At 36.3% G+C, this 27,557-nt stretch overlaps 1 protein-coding gene across 1 annotated transcript; it reads right to left on the bottom strand.

Annotated features, from left to right (window-relative positions):
• Positions 1 to 545: 545 nt before the first annotated feature.
• LOC102405430 (killer cell lectin-like receptor subfamily F member 1) lies at positions 546 to 14,013 on the bottom strand. Its single transcript, XM_006064666.4, has 6 exons — positions 13,556 to 14,013; positions 11,250 to 11,348; positions 9,765 to 9,920; positions 7,161 to 7,300; positions 6,273 to 6,385; positions 546 to 3,314 (listed from the first exon to the last, which is right to left on the bottom strand). The coding sequence occupies exons 1-6, from the start codon at positions 13,638 to 13,640 to the stop codon at positions 3,206 to 3,208; spliced, it is 702 nt and encodes a 233-aa protein (XP_006064728.1). The 5' UTR covers positions 13,641 to 14,013; the 3' UTR covers positions 546 to 3,205.
• Positions 14,014 to 27,557: the final 13,544 nt, after the last annotated feature.

Genomic DNA, 27,557 nt, shown 5'->3' with positions numbered 1-27,557 from the left:
CAGGCTCCTCTGTCCATGGAGTTCTCCAGGCAAGAATACTGAAGTGGGTAGCCATTCACTCCTCCAGGAGATCTACCTGGCTCAGAGATTGAACCTGGGTCTCCTGCATTGCAGGTAGATTCTTTACCCTCTGAGCCACCAGGAAAGCAATTTTTGCTTGAGCCATCTTAAATTTCAAAGGATTACCCAACTGCTATACATGTTCTCTTCTCTTTTGCAGTTCCCTTCAACTGAAACATTTCTCCCTTCAAACTCAATGCCTTACTTTTTTGTTTAGCCAATGTATACTCAAGTCTTCAGTCTGTACATTTATTTGACATTTCCTTGGGAAAATCTCCCTGAGTTAGATATCACATTAAGTTCTCTCATAATAACTTACTCCACTGCCTTTTGTAATTTGTATATAAAGTTTGTGATTTTATATACCCAGTAAACATTTCAGTTTTCTATTAAGTTGCTCAAATGAAGGAATCACATCTCTTCATTATCATACACTCAGAACACACCATGAAGCCCAGTAACACAAAGATATTAAACTTCAAAAACATGTTCTAATTGGTAAGTGAATAACCATATCAATGATATGGACTATTACTTTTTAATGACTTTCCTAAGAATCAGGAGTGGTTACAGCAATGTGAAATTGAGGAACTTTACATTCACAGACTCTGTGACTAACCCAGAAATGCCATGAGTCAACACTAACATTTATTTGCTGCCTTAATTTCAAACTAACTTTCAAATGAGATCATTTAATCATGGATTCTGTGACCAATTTGAGAACAAATTTACTTTGTCTCTCAATCAAAAAGCTCATCTTAAAATAAAAGTAATAATAACAGCTTCATTATGTAGTTGGACCAATTACTTGAGACACATTTACATCTTTTTTCAATGTTTCTGGATCATGGCAAGTGATAATAAACTGTAGCTTTTTGTTATCACACCATGATAATAATGATAATTATGAGCTCTGTCAACTGGGAATTCCAATAAAATGAAATTTATTAAGGTTTACTTCCTTTTCTCTTTGACAACAAAATCTTGAAATGATGTAAAAAGGATAAACTTGGAAGTTCTTATGTACTTCTGTCTTTAATAATGCAGGTTGATAGAGACTAGCTGATGCTGAGAAAAATTAGAACAGCAGGATCCAAACAAACAAAATTTTTTTAAAACATTGGAAAGTTTTCAAGGTAAATGAAGAAACAGGAAAGATTCAAAGACGTAAAAAAAATAATTTGGGAGTTACTCTTCTCCTAGCAGTATCTTGGTGAAGAGTCACCTGCTCAGAATCCGGGCAGAAGGCCATGGCCAGCAGACACTGTCCTAGTTGAGATAAAAATTGCTGTCAATTCACTTGAAAAAATCCTGAAGACAAAAGAGGGCCAAAGATATTTAGCTTAATATTTTTCCTTCAAGCTACTTGCCAAATTACTAAACTTCACAGGGAAAGAGGCTAACAAGAAAAATGTGAAAAGCAGAGTAGCGTTTTGAGAGTCATGAAGCATTGAGGAGAAAAAATTCAATCTCCAACAAGGAAAGGAGCTTTAGTAATAATCCAGGCTCTCAGAATTTCTAGAGGTCAGGCCATGGGTGCTAGGATAAATAAGAAGTGGTGGAATGGTAGACAACAACAAAATATTAATTGATTACAAAGATAAAAGAGAAACTTTACAATGAAGTCTGATAAAATGAAAGTGAAAGTCGCTCAGTCATGTCTGACTTTGGTGTTCCCATGGACAGTAGCCTGCCAGGCTCCTCTGTCCGTGGAATTCTCCAGGCAAGAGTACTTGAGTGGGTTGCCATTAATAGGCACCATATTAGCCATGTGAACAAAGTAAGCATCATAACAATGGAACAAAAAACTTCATCCTCTGAAAGAATGAACAAAGCTTCACTGCATTATTGCTCTGCTATTCCTGCCAAGGAGACATAACTTGAATATAACTATGAGAAATAATCAAACAAATTTAAATTGAAGAACATTTTTCAGGATATCCAGCTTGTAATATTTAAAAGCATCAGCTTATGAATGTCAAAGGTTAAGGAAGTCTTCTAGATGTTGAGAGATTAGACAAAGTAACTAAATGCAGAAAATATTTCTGATCTGGATATTTAACTCAAAAGAACAGTATTTGACAATTGGCAAATGTTATAGAGACTTAGAGATGGTAGTACTGTGTCAGTATTAATTTGTTGATTGATAATTGTACTTTAATTAAGTAGGTTATATATTTTGTAGGAAATACATATTAAAATATCCAATGATACTTGAAATTTTATAATGAAATTCATCAAATTGGCAACTAATTCTCAAAAGGTTTGGGGAAAAAGTAAGTTTTTTCCACTGTACATATAGGATTCTTATAAGTTTGTGATAGTTTCTAAATTTAGATAAAAATTGCATAAAGTCAGCAGCAAACCAAAAACATTAACACTTTTTTACCCAGAATATCCAGTTTTAAAGTTTATATCATAGAAATAAAAATGCTACCATTTAAACAGATATTCAGAATACTGCATCATAGTTTATAGAAGCAAAAATCTGAAAAAAAAAGTTAAAGTTAATGTTCATCAATAAAGGAGTGTAAAATATAAAGCCATGTGCATGTATGCTAAGTCGCTTCAGTTGTATCTGACTCTGTGCTACCCTATGGACCACAGCCTGCCAGGCTCCTCTGTCCATGGGATTCTCCAGACAAGAACACTGAAATGGGTTGCCATGCCCTCCTCTAGGGGATCTTCCAGACCCAGAGATTGAACCTGTGTCTCTTACATCTTCTCTTACATTGGCACATAGGTTCTTTACCACTAGTGCCACCTGGGAAGCCCCATAGGAAGTCACACTATGATGTAACTCAGAACTACATGAAATTTGCATAGGATATTGTTAACAATTAAAAAAAAGCAAAATAACAGAAAAGCAGACATAATTTACTCACATTTGTTGTAAAAGAAAAGATGAATTACATCATGAATATAAATGTATGGGTTCACTTTGGATTATATTATCACACAAAGAATCAGAGGGTATATTTTAGACTGTTAACATGAGTTACTCTGTGACTAGGACCCATGAACATGACTGAGGGAAAATAGAGAAGCCAGGGGGTGTTTAATTGCAATTTTAAATTCTTATTCCTAAAGATTCATGTTAGATCGAAACTTTGATCCTTGATAACTCACTGTCACTTTTAAAATTTTAATATTGGCAAATCCATTTGAAAACACTGCTGCAAGTTTCAGAGTAAATTCCGTTTTCTTTGACAGCAGCACAGCTATTTTCTTGAGCTGGTCCTTTTATGAAAAATCTGAAAAGGAGAAGATAAAGATATTATTCATCATCATTGCTGAAGACATCCATTCTGTTCTCAGTTAAAAACCTCCCTTAATTAAAAGATAATTCAAATATTTAAGGCATTTTCAAATACTTAGAGTCATGAAACATTTCAATATCTCTGTAATTTAGTATTACTGTCTGTGATAGAGAATTCCAAAGTCTGTTTGTAAATGACAGAGCTAAGAAGATATCTATGCTCACATTTCTATCCTAGTCTTCTTTTCATTGTTCCATGTCATCCATTTAGATTAAAAACTGGGAGTAAGTCACATGAGTAGCTCATTAAATCTTCCTTGGTTTTTCATATCCATTTGTACAATAGTGATACGAATATTTACCTCATTATGTTGTTACAGAGGTTAAATGACTAGATGTTTGTAAAGAACTTAGTACACAAACTGACCCGCTTGCATTGGTGGTTCAGTGGTAGAACTCTCACCTGCCACAAACTGATCCATGTAAGCCCTAAATAAATTATACACTTATTGTAATACTTATCCATAAAGTGATGTGTTGAATACAATAATGAAGTTATATATAAAATATTGTACTGTTAGTGATTTATTCTGTTAAGAATTTATTTAAACTTAGAAAAAAGGTTTAAGAAGGGGTCACAAAAAAGATATACATGATTTTCAAGACTTCCAGAATAATAGCAGAAAAGTAAGTGTTGGATTTTCATATTGGAAAATACACCTACATTTGAATTTATATATGTTTACGCTTGAATTTTGTATTGAATGTTTTTGAATAAAAATCCCTAGGCATAGTCCAGAGTTAAAACTCAATCCTAAAGGTAGTGTTTAGTGGATTTGGCATGAGGAAGAAACCTAAGTTAGCATCTTCATAAGTAGCCAAGCAGGTCATGTCCAGTGATACAACTTAGATCTCACCCATAATTTTATTCTCCATTCCAAATAATGTCTTCAGTTGACTTCCTTAGATTTATTAATTTAGTGCAGTGAGATAGAAAATGTGTGTGTCGTTCAGTCGTGTTCGACTCTTTGCAACCACATGGATTGAAGCTCACCAGGCTCCTCTGTCCATGGAATTCTCCAGGCAATAATACTGGAGTAGGTTGCTATTCTCTTCTCCAGAGATAGAAAATAAGTAATATTTATTACTTCACTCCTTTATTACTTAAGTAATAACTTATTAAGTATTAACTGAGTAAGTAATAACTGATTACTTAATAACTTAAGTAATTACTTAATAACTTAATAAGTAATAACTTAATTACTTAATAACTTAAGTAATAACTGATTCAATATAAGTAATTACTTATTACTTAAGTAATAAGGACAATAACACAATAGTATTCATTAACCAATAGTATTGGTTACCATAGTGAATGTTTCTTTTCACTGCTGTAATAAACTGTCAAAAATGTGGTGACTTAAAGCAGCACAAATTTTTATCTTACAGTTCTAGATATCAGAAGCTCAAAGCTGATCTTGCTGCTGTTGCTGCTGCTGCTGCTAAGTTGCTTCAGTCGTGTCCGACTCTCTGCAACCCCATAGATGGCAGCCCACCAGGCTGCCCCGTCCCTGGGATTCTCCAGGCAAGAACACTGGAGTGGGTTGCCATTTCCTTCTCCAGTGCATGAAAGTGAAAAGTGAAAGTGAAGTCGCTCAGTCATGTCTTACTCTTAGCGACCCCATGGACCGCAGCCTACCAGGCTCCTCTGTCCTTGGGATTTTCCAGGCAAGAGTACTGGAGTGGGGTACCATTGCCTTCTCCAAAGCTGGTCTTAAAGAACTACAATTAAGTGTCTTTGGGGTTGTCTGCTGCAGGCACTGGGGAAAAACTTGCTCATTGCCTTTTGCAGGTACTAGAGGTTGCCTGCACTCCTTGGCTATCAGACAACTTGGACCTCTGCATTTATCTTCAAATCTCCTCTGAGCCTGCCTCTACTTTCTCCCTCTCATAAGGACTTGTGATTACATTGGGCCCACCTGAATAATCCAGCATAACACTTCTATCTCAAGATTATTAATTTAATCACACTCATGAACTCTCTTTTAGACTTAAGGTAACATTCACAGAATTTGGGGATTAGAACATTTAGGGGCACCATTACTTTGTCTACCAACATAGGGATAATATTTGAGTTTGCTGGTCCTACTATAGTATAATATAATTTTATAAATTAATACAAGTGCGCAAAAGCATTCATAAAATTTTCAAAATCTCAATAATCTCCTGCAGCCACTGAGAGCATTTAGGATTATTTTGTTCTGTCTTGTATTTTTTATTTGTTTTTTAGCATTGTGATGATCTTACAATATAAAAAAAAATCATGTAGAGCTTTTTTTTTAATTACTAAAAATGACTAAAAGAATCATTGATACCAGGGAAGGAACCAAGGGGGAAAAGGGAGAGGATGACATTGGGAGATTGGGACTGACATACATACACTATTGATACCATGTATAAAATGTATAAAAAAGGTAGCTAATGAGAACCTACTGTATAGCTCCAGGAACTCTACTCAGGGTTCTGAAGTGACTTAAATGGGAAGGAACTCCAAAAACAAGGATGTACAGCTGATTCACTTAGGTGTACAGTAGAAACTAACACACTATGGTAAAGTAACTATAGTCCAATAAAATTAATTTTAAAAATAAAAATTTAAAAAGTATTGAGAACTTTGAAAGCAGAAGACTACATTGTTTCAATGTACCTTTCCCTTATAAAGTGTGAGTAGTTTTTAAAATCAGTAAGTGAACAATCACTATTGTTTTCAAGTCCTTTTGCTTTAAAAACCAAGCCAAAATTTGTCATTACTCCAGCCAACATTCATTTTCATCCTTTCAAATTCTTTAGTACCAAGAACTATTTGAGTTCATTTTGATATGTTTATAGATGCTTTAAGGAGATAAATTCTCTGATAGAGAAGAGATCATACTGCCTTTTGGGAAAGACTCACATCTTTGAATCCAAAGGAGAATCATCCACCCAGGTCCATGTTCTTTTCAGGGAAGTAAAGTTAAGCCCAATCCACACATAGTTTGATTGTTTTAGAGTTTTCTGTATAAAAGCCTAAAAAGTGGGTGATGAGTAATTAAATGAACAGGATAGCTTAATGATTTAGACATACTAAGTAAGATTTTAGAATTCTACTGGACAACTCACACTCTACATGAAGGCTTTTATCCTAGTCAATCATCTTATTTACACATACATTATATATCATATGGACTTCCCTGGTGGCTCAGCTGGTAAAGAATCCTCCTGCAATGTAGGAGACCTGGGTTTGATCCCTAGGTTGGGAAGATCCCCTGGAGAAGGGGACAGGCTACCCACTCCAGTATTTTGGCCTAGAAAATTTCATGGGCTGTATAGTTCATGGAGTTGCAAAGAGTCGGACACAACCGAGCAGATTTCTCTATATATTATGTACCAAGACATAGAATTGAAAGTGAAAGTGGCTCAGTTGTGTTTGACTGTTTGCGACCCCATGTAGCCCACCAGGCTCCTCTGCCCATGGAATTTTCCAGGCAAAGATACTGGAGTGGGTACCTGTCCCTTCTCCAGGGGATCTTCCCAACCCAGCAATTGAACCACGGTCTCCTGCATTGCAGGAGGATTCTTTATCAGCTGAGCTGCCACTACTTGTAAATTAAACATCAATATTCAGACCACAATTACACCAAGTCAAGGGAAGCACTGGATTCCAGCTCAGAATTTAAAAGGGCACCAAAAGTTCAGTAGCCAAGATAAAAGATAATTTAATGAAAAGGTGGGAAGAAATTTGAGATAAGCCATTTTAACTGCAAAGCAGCAAGTATCATAAGCTTGATACTAAACCACTTACCAGTTCAAGTTGGTTCTGAATAATTAGTAGATGAGATTTTTCCCCCAAACAATACTTATAACTGTCACTCCAATTTTTCATCTCATTAGAGAACCAATAGCACTTTTCTTGATATTTCAGCCATTCTGATGAGCACATTCCTACAAATTGACAGTGAAAATACTTGCATATTGTATGAAAAAGAGTAGAGCTATGATAAAATCACAACAAAGTGTTCAGACTCAGACAAGGTATCCAAAATACAAATGAGAGTCCATGAAAATTAAGAAAACTGATTTATTTTTAAAATATTTCTTTTATATTTTTGTCTGTGTCAGCTCTTCATTGCAGCATGCAAGCTTCTCTCTAGTTGTAGCAGGCAAGCTCAGTAGTTACAGCATGCTGGACTAGTGGCCCTGGGCATCTGGGATCCTAGTTCCTCAACCAAGGATCTAAACCAAGTCACCTGCATTGGAACTTAGATTCCTAACCACTGAACCATCAAGGGAGGTCCCAAGAAAATTAATTTAGTAAGATGAAGCAAAACCTGTGTGTGTGTGCTAAGTCACTTCAGTTGTGTCTGACTGTTTGCCACCCTATGGACTGAAACCAACCAGGCTCCTCTGTCCATGGGATTCTTCAGGCAAGAATACTGGAGTGGGTGGTCACGCCCTCCTCCAGGAGATCTTCCCCATCCAGGGATAGAACCTGCATCTCTTATGTCTCCTGCGTTGTCGGTAGATTTTTACCACTATTGCCACGTGGGAAGTCTGAAGCAAAACCTAGACAGATATAAAGGGATTTTTTTTCATGTCATAACCTAATATGATTACTAAAATAACATGTACCAGTCAAGATATACATAGCATTAACGCTATGAGAGATTAACTATTATCTATACCATTTGCCGGAGAAGGCAATGGCACCCCACTCCCGTACTCTTGCATGGAAAATCCCATGGATGGAGGAGCCTGGTAGGCTGCAGTCCATGGGGTCGCTAAGAGTCGGACACGACTGAACGACTGCACTTTCACTTTTCACTTTCATGCATTGGGGAAGGAAATGGCAACCCATTCCAGTGTTCTTGCCTGGAGAATCCCAGGGATGGGGGAGCCTGGTGGGCTGCCGTCTATGGGATCACACAGAGTCGGACACGACTGAAGTGACTTAGCAGTAGCAGCAGCATACCATTTGCTTAGCATTTATCCACGTAATGTTTTAGAAATCTTTCTCATTGCTTTATGTGTGTAAATTGTTTTTAATATCTCCTTTTTGATATTAAGTAACATTGAGATGAATAACAATTTTTTATCCTCTTTATAATTGCAGGTCCTTTGATTTTCTTAAATTTAAATTAAGGCATTCTCAAATTGAAACTGAGACTTTCAGAATAACAATGAAGAAAAATGTAGTATAATATAAAAATATAAGCACGGATCAACATAACTGTTCAAACTTCTGGCCTTTACAATCTCTTTATTTTCTGAGACAAAATTTATGTAACATAAAATTCACAACGCTAGCCATTTTAATGTACAAAAGCCATGGGTTTTAGAACATCCAAAAGATGTGCAAGCATGATGCACACCTATCTAACTCCAAAATAGTTTTCTCACCCCAAAATGAAAAGAGGAGTGTGGGATTTCTCTTTAGGGTGATGAAAATGTTTTGGAAGTAGATAGACATGATAGTTGCACATTTGAATGTCATAACACCATTGATGTTTAATTTTAAATAATTATATTTGTTAACATTACCTCAATAAGAAAATTAACAGGAAATTAATTTCTTATAGTTAATTATGCAGTATTTAGACTGACTTTAATGAATGCTTAATGGTGTCTATTTGATCCATGTTTACCCATCAAAGCTTTCTTACTTCTGAAAAAGTTTCATTACATAAGGGGAAATTAGATAGCCAGAGTATAAAAAAGTGGTAAAATTATAATATTTCAATTGGATGAGGACTTGTGCATGTAAACAGACAAGTAATCTGAAAGAAAAGAGTGTTAATAAGTAAATATAATACATATGACATTTTATATAGGATAAGGAAACTGTAAACTAGTGGATTTCAGAAAAATTCTTTGCAAGTAGTTATAGAATAAATCAACTGTACCTTTTTCACATATCAAACTATCAAATAAAAGTCAAAGGTTCAAAGAATAAGTGTTAAAAACTTAAACTAAAAGAAAAGTTGAAAATAGGAAGAACAGTTTCCCAAAATTCTGGATGGTTGGAAGTTCTAACTTTAAAATCATAACAGATAGCCTGTTAGATATAATTACTTTTATCCATTTTGTATTTGAAAAAAGGATAAATGAGACAAAAAAATAGTTATTTACATCATTCCTTATGATCACAATTAATTTTCATGTTTATATATTTCAATATGATTTTAAATTCCTAGAGGGAAGGGCCTTTTTATGTTGTTTTACAGCTGTTCTTCCACAACAACAACAACAAAAAAATTAAGAATATGTGAATCAAGTTTTGAGTAAAAAGTAGATTTATATCAAATCTTCATTAATTTAGTCTACTGCATACCTCTTCAATGGGATTTTTTTTCAAACTTAGAAAATCCAAATGATTAAAAGTGATAGAGGCCAAAGCCTTGAGAGATACCTTTATGACCTGTAGCTCTAGAAACACAGTGTCCTGCATCTTTCTTATGTATATTGCCTCTTGTGTCACTATTGACTTCCAAGTATCCAATATCATCATGCTGGGTGATGTTTGAATTATACTCTTTTAGGCATTTTGGCAGCACTTCCTGAGAAACTTGAAAAGAGGATTATTTTAAGGTTGGGAAAACATCTTCTCTAGGCAATGTCTCAGAGACAAATTCTTCAGAACAATTCAGATGGTTGGAACAAGAAATAACTGAAGGGATAATGATAAATTTTCTTTTAAAACATGTTTGTGTTTAATGAAAAGTGAATTAAAGTATTACACAATGAATTCATGTATAGCACATGTATTTGCTTAGGATCTATTCTGTGCCAGGCATTGTCCTAAGAACTTGTCATACAATAATAAATAAAGCAAAGTTCTAGTTCTAGGGGTTATGCATGCTCTTTCCATGCTTTCTTTTTTTTTTTTTTCCATGCATTTTTTTTTTAGTGCACCAACAGGTGCATTTTCATTCCTTTTTTATTTAATTATTGGAATATGGTTGCTTTACAAATGTTGTATTAGCTTCTGTTGTACAGCATAGTGAATTAGCTATATATATACATATATTCTCTCTCTCTTGAGCCTCTCCACAGCCATCCCACCCCTCTAGGTCATCACAGAGCACCGAGCTGAGCTCCCTGTGCTGTACAGCAGCTTCCCACTAGCAATCTATTTTACACATGGTCATGAACATATGCCAGTGCTACTCTCTCAATTCGCCACACCCTCTCTTCCCACTCTGTGTTCACAAGTCCATTCTCTACATCTGCATCTCTATTCCTGCTCTGCAAATAGGTTCATCAGTACCATTTTTCTAGATTTCATATATATATATATATATATACATTAATATACAATATTTGTTTTTCTCTTTCTGACTTACTTCAGTCTATATGTTGTATTTAGCCCAGTCTACCCTAAATTTTTTTTAATGTTTTTTCCACTAAAATATGGGATTTCTCACCATGACTGTTCCTTTTTTTTTTTTTTTTCTGAAGGATATGTAGCAATGTTTGGAGTCTAAAGATCGTTCAGCAAATATTTGGACAAAACCAAGAGTAAACTGAATTCAACCTTAAATAATAATGTATAATTTTTTAAGAAAAATAATGTAATTCAATCTATTCACAGGTATCTAAGAAATCCTGAAGTATGATTTCAAATACATTACATACACACACACTTACATACAATTTTCTCCCAGTAAACTGTATGCCACTTGAGGACAAGATATGTACCTGATTCAAATAATTAATCAATATGTTACTGTGGGGCATAATATATTGCTTTATACATAGTTAAATCATTAAATCTTTAAATTTAATCTCATTAAATCTTTGTTAGTGTAAAGAATAATGAATGAATATGAAAAGAGTAATGAGAAACAAGTAAACATTTTTCATAGTTTTATTTAATTAAGATCATCTAACTTACCTAACAGACTCAGGGTGATCAAAGTCAAAACCAGAATGCCATTTAGTCCTCCAGATATCCCCAATAAGATTTTATATCGGTGTGACATCACAGAACAGTCTAACAGATTAATCACATAAATTAGCTTGGAAAGTACATTCCTGTGAAGTGATGGCAATTGTAATAACAAGGTTGTACACAATATAGATTTTGAATATCATAGAATATTAGGCAATAGCAACATAAAATCTAAGGAAACAGAAAAATACATATTTATCTTATTCAGCAATGATACTACTTCGGATGATCAGAATGGTCGGAAGAGAAAAGCTACCTTTGAAGTTGCCAATCCCGGTCCAGAAAGAGGGTAATAAATCACACAGAACAGTATCTCAGGGAAATTAGTGCACACCTTTTCTCTTATAGTAATATTAACAAAAATAGTAAAATAAGTTTTATCAGAGTTCAACTAAGGAATATTTTACATTTCCCAGATTGCTTTTGGATATTTTGATATAGTACTAATGATAGTCAATAAATTTCAACACGTAATAAAATGCCATTATATTAAAAATCAAACAAATGATTATCAGAAAATGTTAGGATAAAGAGTGTGGAAGCCTATTCAAATTCAACTCAGACTTAATTATTTCTCCTAAGTATCATGGGATAACTTTCAAAATATGAATTTAAGGCATGTTAAATTCAGCATTATGAAGAAACTAACATTTTCATTACCCTGAGAAGTGGTATAATTTAACTTAGAAGCTTAGAACACAAGCACTTTACCATCAAAAATAAGTGTATTTTAAAAAAGCAAAACCAAATAAATTTTAAGAGTGTTCACACAAAAATCTTAAACATATTAGTAGTAGTCAAAACATACCATGATCATGTTGAATTTTCTAGCAATACAAGAGCTGTTCAATATTAAGAAATCCATTCATCTCACATTCATAGAGCTTGGGGAAAATATATCATCATCTTACAGAAGTAAAAAAACAAATGACAATATCCACCACTTTATGCTAAAAATTAAAGATGAAATTGATGGGCACTTTTTCAAGAGAACAGTTCTTTGCCTAATGAAGCTAATATCATCCTTAACAGAGACACATCACCAAAATAAAAAGCAAACAAACAAAAAATCAGTATATCATGAATACAGACTTAAACACTTGGAAATTCAGCCATGAGTGCTTTGAAGGCTAAATGTCAGAGATAAATATTCCTTAAGTTGATTGATAAATTAGGAAGCATTTAATATACCATAAAACTACATCTCTTTTTTTTTTTTATTTTGTTGTTTATAATGAAAGTGTCTGCAAAATGTATTATAAAATTATTCGGAAGAAGAAACAAGTGAGAACAGTTAGGTAAACACTGAAAAAGATGGAAATATAAAATTGTTGATTAGATTAAAATGTCATATGTCTAATTCCCAACTTTACAAAATGTTACCAAAGTTTACTAAATACCAGCAAAACACATTAGTAAATAATGATTATTAGCATGTGCCACTTAAATTACTAGGAATTGCAAATTTATTATTTTACACTTTCCTGACCTCTTTTTCTGTGCTAAGACACATTTTGGTTTACAGATGCCATCTACAAACTGAATGTGAGAAACGTTTTCACGGAAGAGCCCCTACATTTTGTGGTCTTTCATGTTAATATCTCTATTGTCCAAACAAGTTTTTTCACCTGATGAAAACATATTTTAAAACTTTTGACATGCTGAATTAAAAGTTGATATTTTAAAATGTCATTATTTTATAAATGGTAAAAAGGTGAATGACTGGCACCAAAGATTCATTCACTTTTTAATTATTAATTTTAACTAGATGTGTATATTTCCTAGGTATATCCTTAATAATATGAGGCAAAATATTACTTCAAAGCAAATAGCTGTTAATCCCATATTGATAAAGAGAAAGAGAGAAAAGATAGACGCAGAGACAGACAATGGGAAATATCACAAAAATGAAACAGTCCAAGAAGGGAAAAAAAAAAAAAACAGAATAATGGAAACTTCTATCCACATTAATATTCATATGGATATTATTGTTCAATCTCCAAGGCACATCCAACTCATTGCAACCCCATGGAGTGCACCATGCCAGGCTTGCCTGTCTCACGCCATCTCCCAGAATTTGCTTAACTTCATGTCAATGGCAGGGCTCATAGATTTATGAAGTTTCTCAAACCCCTTCACCATGACAAGGCAGTGATCCAAGAAAGGGCATATGAATATCAACTCATAGTAAATCCTCACGCATATGAATCCACAACAATAAAAAAAAAAAAAAAACCTGAATTTCATACCTTGACATTTAAATTGAAATGTTCGGATAGAACTCCTTTTCTTCAACTGTGTATTCAAGGTCATGTATGTTTCTTCATCTTGCATCTTCAAATGTGGGTAGATGCGTATGTAAAATTTTATGTTTTGTTTTTTTAAATATGCAATAAGAGAAGAATAATAAACCCACTGCTAATCAGAAACTGGCCTCAAATGGTCCACTCAAGGTACATACAACAGGTTCACAGTTTCATCCACTGGTCGAAAACCTCAAAGGAAATGCTATTTTTAATTTCCGAGCAAAGATAACACACAATTTCTCAACTGTCCACCACACATTGAACTTAATACAATGTTATATTTTTTTCTTTTAAAACTTCCTCCTGATAAATTTGTAAGGTCAGGGAAATGAAAATTGTACCCTTCTTCAGTTCAGTTCATTCGCTCAGTCGTGTCCGACTCTGCGACCCCATGAATCACAGCATGCCAGGCCTCCCTTTTCATCACCATCTCCCGGAGTTCACTCAGACTCACGTCCATCGAGTCAGTGATGCCATCCAGCCATCTCATCCTCGGTCGTCCCCTTCTCCTCCTGCCCTCAATCTCTCCCAGCATCAGAGTCTTTTCCAATGAGTCAACTCTTCACATGAGGTGGCCAAAGTACTGGAGTTTCAGCTTCAGCATCATTCCCTCCAAAGAAATCCCAGGGCTGATCTCCTTCAGAATAGACTGGTTAGATCTCCTTGCAGTCCAAGGGACTCTCAAGAGTCCTCTCCAACACCACAGTTCAAAAGCATCAATTCTTCGGTGCTCAGCCTTCTTCACAGTCCAACTCTCACATCCATGCATGACCACTGGAAAAACCATAGCCTTGCCTAAACAGACCTTTGTTGGCAAAGTAATGTCTCTGCTTTTGAATATTCTATCTAGGTTGGTCATAAATTTCCTTCCAAGGAGTAAGCATCTTTTAATTTCATGGCTGCAGTCAACATCTGCAGTGATGTTGGAGTCCAAAAAAATAAAGTCTGACACTGTTTCCACTGTTTCCCCATCTATTTCCCATGAAGTGATAGGACCGGATGCCATGATCTTCATTTTCTGAATGCTGAGCTTTAAGCCAACTTTTTCACTCTCCACTTTCACTTTCATCAAGAGGCTTTTTAGTTCCTCTTCACTTTCTGCCATAAGGGTGGTGTCATCTGCATATCTGAGGTTATTGATATTTCTCCCGGCAATCTTGATTCCAGCTTGTGTTTCTTCCAGTCCAGCGTTTCTCATGATGTACTCTGCATATAAGTTAAATAAGCAGGGTGACAGTATACAGCCTTGACGTACTCCTTTTCCTATTTGGAACCAGTCTGTTGTTCCATGTCCAGTTCTAACTCTTGCTTCCTGACCTGCATATAGGTTTCTCAAGAGGCAGGTCAGGTGGTCTGGTATTCCCATCTCTTTCAGAATTTTCCACAGTTTATTGTGATCCATACAGTCACAGGCTTTGGCATAGTCAATAAAGCAGAAATAGATGTTTTTCTGGAACTCTCTTGCTCTTTCCATGATCCAGCGGATGTTGGCAATTTGGTCTCTGGTTCCTCTGCCTTTTCTAAAACCAGCTTGAACATCTGGAAGTTCACTGTTCACGTATTCCTGAAGTCTGGCTTGGAGAATTTTGAGCATTACTTTACTAGCGTGTGAGATGAATGCAGCTGTGTCATAGTTTGAGCATTCTTTGGCGTTGCCTTTCTTTGGGATTGGAATGAAAACTGACCTTAGAGCCAAGTTAATAATAGCTAGTTGGTCTTTTGCATTAGCTTAAATAGGTGAATTTTCAATTATATTCCCAAATAGATGGATGTTTGATTTATTATAATAGCTTGCTATTACTCAACAGTTAAATTATTTCCTGATCTTAAAACAACACTGATTATAAATTATACCAGTAATTTAATAGTATAATTTAAAGAAAAAAACACTGGCAATATTTTTTGGCATTCTAAAGACCCTTTTGGCAAAAAGTGAAGAGGAATTCAAAAGCCTCTTGATGAAAGTGAAAGAGGTGAGTGAAAAAGTTGGCTTAAAACTCAACATTCAGAAAACAAAGATCATGGCATCCGGTCCCACCACTTCATGGGAAATAGATGGGGAAACAGTGGAAACAGTGTCAGACTTTATTTTTTTGGACTCCAACATCACTGCAGATGGTGACTGCAGCCATGAAATTAAAAGATGCTTACTCCTTGGAAGGAAATTTATGACCAACCTAGATAGCATATTCAAAAGCAGAGACATTACTTTGCCAACAAAGGTCCATCTAGGCAAGGCTATGGTTTTTCCAGTGGTCATGTATGGATGTGAGAGTTGGAGCTGAGCACCGAAGAACTGATGCTTTTGAACTGTGGTGTTGGAGAAGACTCTTGAGAGTCCCTTGGACTGCAAGGAGATCTAACCAGTCTATTCTGAAGGAGATCAGCCCTGGGATTTCTTTGGAGGGAATGATGCTGAAGCTGAAACTCCAGTACTTTGGCCACCTCATGCGAAGAGTTGACTCATTAGAAAAGACTCTGATGCTAGGAGGGAATGGGGGCAGGAGGAGAAGGGGACGACCGAGGATGAGATGGCTGGATGGCATCACTGACTCGATGGACATGAGTCTGAGTGAACTCCGGGAGATGGTGATGAAAAGGGAGGCCTGGCATGCTGTGATTCATGGGGTCGCAAAGAGTCAGACATGACTGAGCAACTGAACTGAACTGAACTGAAAGACTCATCTTATGTAAAAACAATTTTCAAGAAGAATTTAGGAAACAAATCATATTTTCCAATGACCTTTCCTGGTATTCAAAGAGGTTGCCCAATATTCATGAGATAGTGCAGGTATTTGAGATGTTTTTTTCCTCTTAGCTTTAGTGAGGTCTAATTTACGTACAGTGAAATCCATCCATTGTTGGTACATGACTGGATGATTTTAAACAAACATATAGATGTGTGTTTCTGACTCTTTGTGACCCCGTGGGCTGTAGCCTGCCAGGCTCCTCTGTCCGTGGGGATTCTCTAGGCAAGAATACTGGAGTGGGTTGCTATTTAATATTGCCTTCTCCAGGGGATCTTCCCAACCCCGGGACTAACCCAGGTCTCCTGCATTGCAAGCAGATTCTTTACCATCTGAGCCACCAGGGAAGCACCCTTTTCAATTTAGTAGTAGCTTAATAGTTATTGCATTCAATATTTTCACAGTTACTGCAGTGTTATTTTTGTTACTGCTTCTCTATTATACATTTTTTCCACCATGAGTCTTCAATTTTGTGGTATGTTTATCAGTGATTAGCAAAGTGATCTACCCTTTGGATGTCAGTCAGCTTCTTTCTTCAGCCATCCTGGAACCTATAAAATAGGCACCTAAAAAACTGTCTAAAACTGCAAGTATGGGGACTTTTCTGGTGATCCACTGGTTAAGAATCCACCCTGCAATGCAGAGAACATGGGTTGATTCCTAGTTGGAGAACTAAGATCCCATGTGCTGTGCCGCAACTAACCTCACACAACACAACTAGAGAGTTTGAGCCGCAACAAAATACCTTGCATGACACAATGAAGATACTGCATGCCACAATTAAGACCTGACACAGCCAAAAAAAAAAAAAAAAATCCAAAAAACAAAAATAAAAAAATACCAACAAGGTTGGAAGCTATCTAAATGTTCAATAATATTGTTGTTCAGTCACTAAGTCATGTCTGACTCTCTCTGGCCCCATGGACTGCAGCACGCCAGGCTTCCTAGTCCTTCACTATCTCCTGGAGTTTGCTCAAACTCATGTCCATTAAGTCAGTGATGCCACCCAACTCTCTCATTTTCTGTCTTCCCTTCTCCTCCTGTCCTCAGTCTTTCCCAGTATCACAGTCTTTTCCAATGAGTCAGTTCTTCACATCAGGTGGACAAAGTATTGGAGCTTCAGCTTCAGCATTAGTCCTTCCAATGAATATTCAGGACTGATTTCCTTTAGGCTTGACTGATTTGATCTCCTTCTGTCCAAGAGACTCTTAAAAGTCTTCTCCAGCACCACAGTTTGAAAGCATCAATTCTTTGGCACTCAGCCTTCTTCATGGTCCAACTCTCACATCCATACATGACTCCTGGAAAAACCATAGCTTTGACTAGACAGACCATTGTCAGCAAAGTGATGTCTCTGATTTTTAATATGCTGTCTAGGTTTGTCATAGCTTTTCTTCCAAGGAGCAAGCATCTTTTAATTTCATGACTGCAGTCACTTTCTGCAGTGGTTTTGGAGCCTAGGAAAATAAAGTCTGTCACTGTTTCCATTTTTTTCCCCCATCTATTTCCATGAAGTGATGGGACCAGATGCCATGATCTTCATTTTTTGAATGTTGAGTTTTAAGCCAGCTTCTTCACTCTCGTCTTTCACTTTCATCAAAAAGCTCTTCAGTTCCTCTTCACATTTCTGTCATTGCATATCTGAGGTTGTTGATATTTCTCCCAGCAATCTTGATTCCAGCTTGTGATTCATCCAGCCTGGCATTTTGCATGATGTACACTGCATATATGTTAAATAAACAGGGTGACAGTATGCAAGCTTGATATACTCCTTTCCCAATTTTGAACCAATCTGTTGTTCCACATCTGGTTCATGGAACCTAGGTTGAGCCTGCTCCAGGTTTGGAGCCAACAAAGAAACCAGCAGGTTTAACGGGCTCTTCCTGATATGCTTCTCTCTCTAGTATCTCTTAACCTGGGACCACAGGAATGAGTGAAAATGAGGGGAGTAGAGATAAATATGTGGGAAAGTGTTGCAGGACCAGACACTTTAAATGCTCTTATTTTTAACCAGTGTTTTATTTTTTAATTAATTTTTATTGGAGCATAGTTGCTTTAACTGTTGTGTTAGTTTCTGCTGTGCAGCAAAGTGAATCAGCTCTTCGTATACATATATCCCCTCCCTTTTGGATTTTCTTCCAGTTTAGGTCACCACAGAGCACTGAGTAGAGTTCCCTGAGCTATGCAGGAGGTTCTCATTTGTTACCTATTTTATACATAGTAGTGTGTATGTGTCAATTCCAGTCTCCAAGCTTATTCCACTTCTCCCCCTTTCCCTGCTTCGTGTCCTTTCGTTTGTTCTCTATGTCTGTATCTCCATTTCTGTTCTGCAGATAAGATCATCTATATCATTTGTTTCTAGATTCCTCAGATATGCATTAATATACAACATCTGTTTTTCTGTTTCTGACTTACTTCACTCTGGAGGACAGTCTCTAGGTCCACCCACATCTACAAATGATTCATTTTCACCCCTTTTTTCAAATGCTTCCTTTTGATTCATGCATTGATACTTTAAATGCTCTTTCTTTCTCTTGGATTGCTTCTGGGGACTTTTCAGAAGTTCTGCTTCTGAGGAACTTTTTCTGCAGTTCCTTATGTGGTGTTTCCTTTGGCAGTCCTACCTGGGAATCATGTTTCTGCATCCACACAACTCCCTATATGTCATTTTCTGCTTCCTACCCTGAACTCCCATGATCTTCTCATTAAGTATGACTTTCCATGGCAAGAAGCACCTTAAAGTGAATTTCATTTCCGGATTCTAAATGGCTGGTTCCTTTTCATAAGATCCACACCTAGCCCAAGAAAAAGATTCAATCTTACTGTTGGTGGGAGGGCAGGTTACTCTCATCGTATCCACTTTTACTCTGTGGTTATATGTAGTTCTAATCCCACATCCTTTCACACTGAAATCACCAGTGTCTGAATCTTCCAAATCTCTAAGAACACTGCCTACATATGTCAGAATTCTCACCCGGCTTAAGGCAAAAAAGAAGTTCTGCTTTCAATCACGAAAGGATGTGGGCAGGAGCGGGGTGGCATGTGAAGTACACTGACTACTCTCACCATATAATTCTCACTTCTCGATTTCTGAACACTCATAAACATTTTTTTTTTCTGGATTTCTTTACTTCCTTTCTTCTTCTTCTTCTTCTTCTTCTTTTTTCCCCCCAAGGAAAGAAACTTAACTTGAGATCTATCCTCAACAAAATTTTAAGTACAAAAAAAAAAAAAAAAATTTAAGTACACAATACAGTACTAACTGCACTACACTATTGTGAAGCACATCTGTAAACCGTTTATTTTGGGTAATTGAAGCTTTATACCTGCTGAGTAATAGCTTCCCATTCCCTGTCCCACAGCTTTTGGCAACAACTGATATTTTTCAAGTACAGTGGTCTTAAAACAAATGAAAGTAAATAGTTGCATTGTATTTAAAATATTAGATTAAAATAATAATTAGTTTTGAAATAAGAATTTAATTTTTTTAGGAAAAAATCTAATTTCAAAGAATACAATCATCCAGTATCTGCTTTCAGTCTACAAAGGAACTAAACTAGATATCATTTAATAAGATAACTAGAAAATCCCAACTATGTGGAAATTAAACAAATTCTTTTAAAAAATTTTATTGGATATAGTTGATTTACAATATTGTGCTGGTTTCAGGTGTATGGAAAATTGATTCAGTTATATGTAGCAGATATTCATTCTTTTTAAGACTCTTTTCTTATATATATTATCCCAGAATATTGAGTAGAATTCCTTGTCCTTGTTGATTGTCTATCTTATATAATATATAGTGGCGTGTGTGTTCATTCCAGCTACTGATTAATCCCCTCCTGCCCATGTTTCCCCTTGGGTAACCATAAGTTTGTTTTCTACATCTGTAAGTTTGATTCTTTTCTGCAGATAAGTTCATTTGTTTCTTTCTCTCTCGCGCGCACTCTCTCTCTCTCCCTCTTTTTTTTTGGCTATGCTGGCCTTCAGTGTGGCATGCAGGCTCTTTCTTGCATCATGCAGACTTCTCTAGTTGTGGCATACAGGGTTAGTTGCCCAGTAGCATATGAGATCTTAGTTCCATGACCAGGAATCAACCTGTATACCCTGCATTGGAAGGTGAATTCTTAACTTCTGGACCACCAGGGAAGTTCCAATTTGTTTATTTGTTTCTTTTTTTTTTTAATTGCATTCTACATATGAGTGATATCATATGATATTTGCCTTCCTCCAACTGACTTCCTTCACTTAGTATGATAATCTCTAGGTTCATCCATGTTGCTGCAAATGGCATTATTTCATTCTTCTTTATGGTTGAGTAATATTTCACTGTATATATAGCACCACATCTTCTTTATCCATCCTCTGTCAATGGACATTTAGGTTGCTTTCATGTCCTGACTATTGTAAATAGTGCTGCTATGAACATTAGGGCACATGTACCAGGAATGGGATTGCTGGATCATATAGTAGTTCCACTTTTAGTTTTTTAAGGACCCTCCATACTGTTCTCCATAGTGGTTGTAACAATTTACATTCATATCAACTGTATAGGAGGCTTCACTTTTCTCTAAATAACACATGAATCAAAGAAAACTCTCAAGAGAAATTTAAAATATTTGAACTAAATGAAAATAAAAGAGATGTTATCAAAACTAGTGAGATGCAACAAAATCAGAATCATCTCTGATTCTGAATAATCAGAATGACCAGAATGAATCAGGATGGATGATCTTTGTTTCCAAGACAAACCATTCAATATCACAGTAATTCAAGTCTGTATTCCAACAAATAATGCTGAAGAAGCTGATTAAGTGATTCTATGAAGAACTACAAGACCTTCTAGAGCTAACATCCAAAAAAGATGTCCTTTTCATCATAGGAGACTGGAATATAAAGATAGGAAGTCAAGAGATACCTGGAGTAACAGGCAAATTTGACCTTGGGGTACAAAATGAAGCAGGGCAAAGGCTAACAGAGTTTTGCCAAGAGAACACACTGGTCATAGCAAACACCCTCTTTCAACAACACAAGAGAAGACTACACATGGACATCATCAGATGGTCAATATCAAAATGAGACTGATGATTTTCTTTGCAGCCAAAGATGGCTGTATGACAGCCTACATAGTCAGCAAAAACAAGACCAGGAGCTGACTGTGGCTCAGATCATGAACTCCTTACTGCCAAATTCAGACTTAAATTGAAGAAAGTAGGGAAAACCACTAGACCATTCAGGTATGACCTAAATCAAAGCCCTTATGATTATACAGTGGATGTGACAAATAGATTCAAGGGCTAGATCTGATAGACAGAGTCCCTGAAGAACTATGGATGGAGGTCCGTGACATTGTACAGGAGGCAGTGATGAAAACCATCCCCAAGAAAAAGAAATGCAAAAAGGCAAGACGGTCATCTGAGTAGACCTTAAAAATAGCTGAGAAAAGAAGAAAAGCAAAAGGCAAAGAAGAAAAGGAAAGATATCCCATTTGAATGCAGAGTTCTGAAGATTAGGAAAGAGAGATAAAAAGCCTTCCTCCATGAACAAGGCAAAGAAATATAGGGAAAAAATAGAATGGGAAAGACTAGAGATCTCTTGAAGAAAAATAGAGATACCAAGGGAACATTTCAGGCAAGGATGGGCACAATAAAGGAGAGAAATTGTATGGACTTAACAGAAGCAGAAGATATTAAGAAGAGGTGGCAAGAATACACAGAATAACTATACAAAAAAGATCTTACTGACCCAGATATTCACAATGGTGTGGTCATTCACCTAGAGCCAGACATGCTGGAATGTGAAGTTAAGTGGGCCTTAGGAAGCATCACTATGAACAAAGCTAGTGGAGGAGATAGAATTCCAGTTGAGCTATTTCAAGTTCTAAAAGATGATACTGTGAAAGTGCTTCACTCAATATGCCAGCAAATTTGGAAAGCTCAGCAGTGGCCACAGGACTAGAAAAGGTCAGTTTTCATTCCAACCCCTAATAAAGGCAATGCCAAAGAATGTTCAAACTACCACACAATTGCACTCATCTCATACGCTAGCAAAGTAATGCTCAAAATTCTCCAAGCCAGGCTTCAACAGTATGTGAACTGTGAACTTCCAGATGTTCAAGTTGGATTTGGAAAAGTCAGAGGAACTAGAGATCAAATTGCCAACATCCACTGGATCATCAAAAAGCCAAGAGAGTTCCATAAAAATATCTACTTCTGCTTAATTGACTATGCCAAAGCCTTTGACTATGTGGATCACCACAAACTGTGAAATATTCTTTGAGATGAGAGTACCTGACCACCTGACCTGCCTCTTGAGAAATCTGTATGCAGGTCAGGAAGCAACAGTTAGAACTGGACATGGAACAACAGACTGGCTCCAAGTTGGGAAAGGAGTACACCTAGGCTGTATATTGTCACCCTGCTTTTTTAACTTATATGCAGATTATATCATGTGAATTGCCAGGCTGGATGAAGCACAAGCTGGAATCAAGATTGCCAGAAGAAATATCAATAACCTCAGATGTGCAGATGACACCACTCTTATGGCAGAAAATGAAGAAGAACTAAAGAACCTCTTGATGAAAGTGAAAGAGGAGAGTGAAAAAGCTGGCTTAAAGATCAACATTCAGAAAACTAAGATCATGGCATCTGGTCCCATCATTTCATGGCAAATAGATGGGGAAACAATGGAAACAGTGACAGACACTTTTGGGGCTTCCAATATCACTGCAGATGGTAACTGCAGCCACGAAATTAAAGACACTTGCTCCTTGAAAGAAAAACTATGACCAACCTAGACAGAATATTAAAAAGCAGAGACATTAGTTTGCCAACAAAGGTCCATCTAGTCAAAGCTATGGTTTTTCCAGTAGTTATGTATGGATGTGGGATTTGGACTATAAAGAAAGCTGAGTGCTGAAGAATTGATGCTTTTGAACTGTGATGTTGGAGAAGACGAGAGTCCCTTGGACTGCAAGGAGATCAAACCAGTCAATCCTAAAGGAAATCAGTCCTGAATATTCATTGGAAGGACTGATGCTTAAGCTAAAACTCCAATACTTTGGCCACTTGATGTGAAGAACTAACTCATTTGAAAAGACCCTGATGCTGGGCAAGATTGAAGGCAGGAGTAAAAATGGATGACAGAGGATGAGATGGCTGGATGTCATCATTGACTTGATGGCCATGAATTTGATCAAGCTCTGGGAGTTGGTGATGGACTGGGAAGCTGCTGTGCTGCAGTCCATAGGGTCTCAAAGTGCTGGGCATGACTGAAGGACTGAAGTGAACAAAATCAGTCTTTAGAAGGAAGTTTATATAATTGAGTGTTTATATTAGAAAAAAAAGGGGTTTTCCAGATGATTCTAGTGGTAAAGAATCTGCCTGCCAATTTTGGATACTAAGAGACACAGGTTCAATCCCTGCATCTGAAAGATCCCCTGGAGGAGGCCTTGGCAACCCACTCCAGTATTCTTGCCTGGATAATCCCATGTACAGAGGAGCCTGGTGGTCAACAGTCCATAGGGTCACATAGAGTCAGACAAGACTGAAATAACTTAGCATGCATGTACATTAGAAAAGAAGAGAAATTTAAAATCAATAATCTAAGTTTCCATCCTAGAAAACTGGGGTCGGGGGGGGGGGAGGAAAACTCAAAACAAGCAGAAGAAAAGAATTAATAAGAAATAGAGCAGAAATCAATGACATTAAAAACAGGACATGAATATAGAAAGACAATGAAACCAAGAGCTGGCTCTTTGGAAATATCAATAAAACTGATAAGCCTCTACCCGGGCTATGAAAAAGAAGAAGACAAAATTTACTAATATAAAAAATGTAGTAGGAGACATCACTACAGATTCCATGGACATCAAATGATGATACAAGAGTAGTATGAACAACATTAAGATTACAAACTTGATTACCTAAATTAGGTAGGCCAAGCCATTGAAAGATAAAATCTTCCAAAGCTCACAAATGAAGAAATTACTGGATATGAAGATAAGATTTGGTGAAAATATTCTGTTTGGCAAAGGAAGATACTTTCAGGGAGAACAAGACGAGAATCTCCGCTTCATTCTCCTCCCAGATGGGTTTATCTCACAATCACAGGGTAGCAGGCTCTTTCTGTAAGGTCTTACATAACCACTAGAGGGCACTAACTCATAAGAGGAACCGAGGTAAGCCTGGAACAGTCCTTGTTGAAATTAAAAAAAAAAAAAAAAAAAAAGAGGCTGAAGGCAGCATTGTCAAGTTAGCCTGCTGATTTACCTTACTCCTATGCAGTAATTTAAAACACAAAATCTTCAAGCTGTGTATTTAACTCACTGACTCCCTGGCATCTATTAATCTAATTCTTTTCCTGAGGCATACAAAGACAATCAATCTAGTTATCTTTGTTTAATGTTCAATGATCATCTACACTGATCTGGTCTTTGGGTTCAGTACTCAGTACTGCTATGTAATGGATGTGAGAGTTGGACTGTAAAGAAAGCTGAGCACCTAATAATTGATGCTTTTGAACTGTGGTGTTGAAGAAGACTCTTGAGAGTCCCTTGGACTGCAAGGAGATCCACCCAGTCCATCCTAAAGGAGATCAGTCCTGTGTGTTCATTGGAAGGACTGATGTTGAAGCTGAAACTCCAATACTATGGCCACCTGATGTGAACAGCTGACTCATTTGAAAAGACTCTGATGCTGGAAAAGATTGAAGGTGGGAGGAGAAGGGGACGACAAGGGATGAGATGGTTGGATGGCATCACTGACTCAATGGACATGAGTTTGGGTAAACTATGGGAGTTGGTGATGGACAGGGAGGCCTGACGTGCTGTCGTCCATGGGGCCTCAAAAGGTTGGACATGACTGAGGGACTGAACTGAACTGAATATCTGCCTTCATTTCCCAAGTTTATTATATAGAAAAATAGATCATTCTTTTAAAATTTAATTTTTAGGACTACTTTCCTTAGCAAAATATTTAAATTATTTAAATGAAATTAATTAATTTAAATTTAGGGGTTTTCTACATTATTTAGTAATATACAAAATAGCTAAATATCCATTTGAAATATATGGCTGAAAATAATAAATATCTATGCTATTGATTTAATAGTGCAATTGTGTTAAAGTCAGCTCACCTGAAATTAGTAATAATGCTTCTTTTTTCAGTTCTATTATTTAAAAAATATATGCACCAAAAATAAATTTTATTGCTTAATAAGCATGTTTCTGCTTCAGAATACTATTTACAAAAAAAACTATTTAAAAAAAAACTTTCAAAAAGTAACTTACAAAAGCTTAAATTCAAATACCTTCAATGTCAATCTCTTTAGGAAAGCCTGTGTCAAATATCCTTCTTCTCAATAGGCCTGAAGACTCTAATGTAACTGTAAAATGTTATGTTTCCATTTCTCCGTTTACTGAGAGAGTCCTCATATTTAGTTATTTTAAACAAAAGATGAAATAAACATTTAAAACTCTGTGATACTGAATAAATTAGAGCTAGATATGGACTTTTTCATCACTCATATATAAAAATATACATATATATCTATGGGAGGAAATTATCAAAAATCTCACCAGTGAGTATGAAATTTCCATGCAGGCTCATGAAAATAACATCTCACATAAACCCTCCACTGTCATTTCAGATCATGTAGCAGACTGCATATTAGTAACTGCATATTAGTTACAAACATGACTAATTTAAATAAAACATCCAAGAAAGTTAATATAGGACAAAGAACAAATTTTATGCATATTTCACGTCAGAGAAATGATAGTGGTGAAGTCGGCAGGAGTGCTAAAGGTAGTGAAGATGGTAATTTTGATATTAATGATATTATTCTCTATAGAAGTCAAAGAAAGTTTGTAAAGGAAAGGATAAGATCAATTGTATCAAATTCTTCTGAGAATTTCAGTAATAAGAAAATTGAGTACTGAATACAGAATATAGCAGTAGGTCAATAATGATCTTGACAATATTGGAAAAATGATTTTAAGGTTTATCCAAATCAAAACCACAATGAAGTATCATCTCACACCAGTCAAAATGGCCACCATCAAAAAGTCTACAAATGATAAATGTTGAAGAGGGTGTGGAGAAAAGGGAACCCTGTTACACTGCCGGTGGGAATCCAAACTGGTACAGCCACTTTGGAGAACAGTGTGGAGATTCCTTAAAAAACTGGAAATAGAACTGCTATATGACCCAGCAATCCCACTGTTGGGCATACACACTGAGGAAACCAGAATTGAAAGAGACACATGTACCCCAATGTTCACTGCAGCACTGTTTATAATAGCCAGGACATGGAAGCAACCTAGATGTCCATCAGCAGATGAATGGGTAAGGAAGTTGTGGTACGTATACACAATGAAATATTATTCAGCTTTAGAAAAAAGGGCATATTTGAGTCAGTTCTAATGAGGTGGATGAAACTGAAGCCTATTATACAGAGTGAAGTAAGTCAGAAAAAGAAACAACACAGTATATTAACACATATATATGGAATTTTGAAAGATGGTAATGACAATCCTATATGCAAGGCAGCAAAAAAGATGCAAATATAAAGAACAGACTTTTGGACTATGTGGGAGAAGGCAAGGGTGGGATGATGTGAGAGAATAGTATTGAAACATGTATATTACCAAATGTAAACTAGATGACCAGTGAAAGTTCGATGTGTGAAGCAGGGCACTTAAATCAGTGCTTTGGGACAACCCAGAGGGATGAGGGAGGGAGGAGGTGGGAAGGAGGTTCAGGATGGGCGGACACATGTGCACCCATGGCTGATTCATGTTGATGTATGGCAAAAACCACCACAATATCGTAATTATCCTCCAATTAAAATAAATTAATTAAAAAAAATATTTATCTAGAAGCAGACAGCAGAAAAGTCAAGATTACTTGCCTTCTGAAGAAATAACACTGTAGTATCTTCAACTACCAGATATTACAAATAAAAACAACAATAATATTAATGTCTTCCCAAGCTAAAACACAATCACTATATTAGGTCTCAGCTCAATTTTTAATTTTTGATTAGTCAAACTAGATATAAAGACTAGGTGCCAATCAAGTAGATCTGCCAGGATCTCATGCAAAGTCCACCCAGTTCATCCTCACAGTATGTCCGCAGTCTACACACCAGTATTCCTTGAATTTCCATCATTCTCCTATGACAAAGATATGAACAGT

Source organism: Bubalus bubalis, chromosome 4, assembly GCF_019923935.1.
Source record: "Bubalus bubalis isolate 160015118507 breed Murrah chromosome 4, NDDB_SH_1, whole genome shotgun sequence".
In the NCBI taxonomy this organism is placed as follows: Eukaryota; Metazoa; Chordata; class Mammalia; order Artiodactyla; family Bovidae; genus Bubalus; species Bubalus bubalis.
The sequence above is the reverse complement of the archived record's forward strand: the minus strand, read 5'-3'. Positions and strand labels throughout refer to the sequence as shown.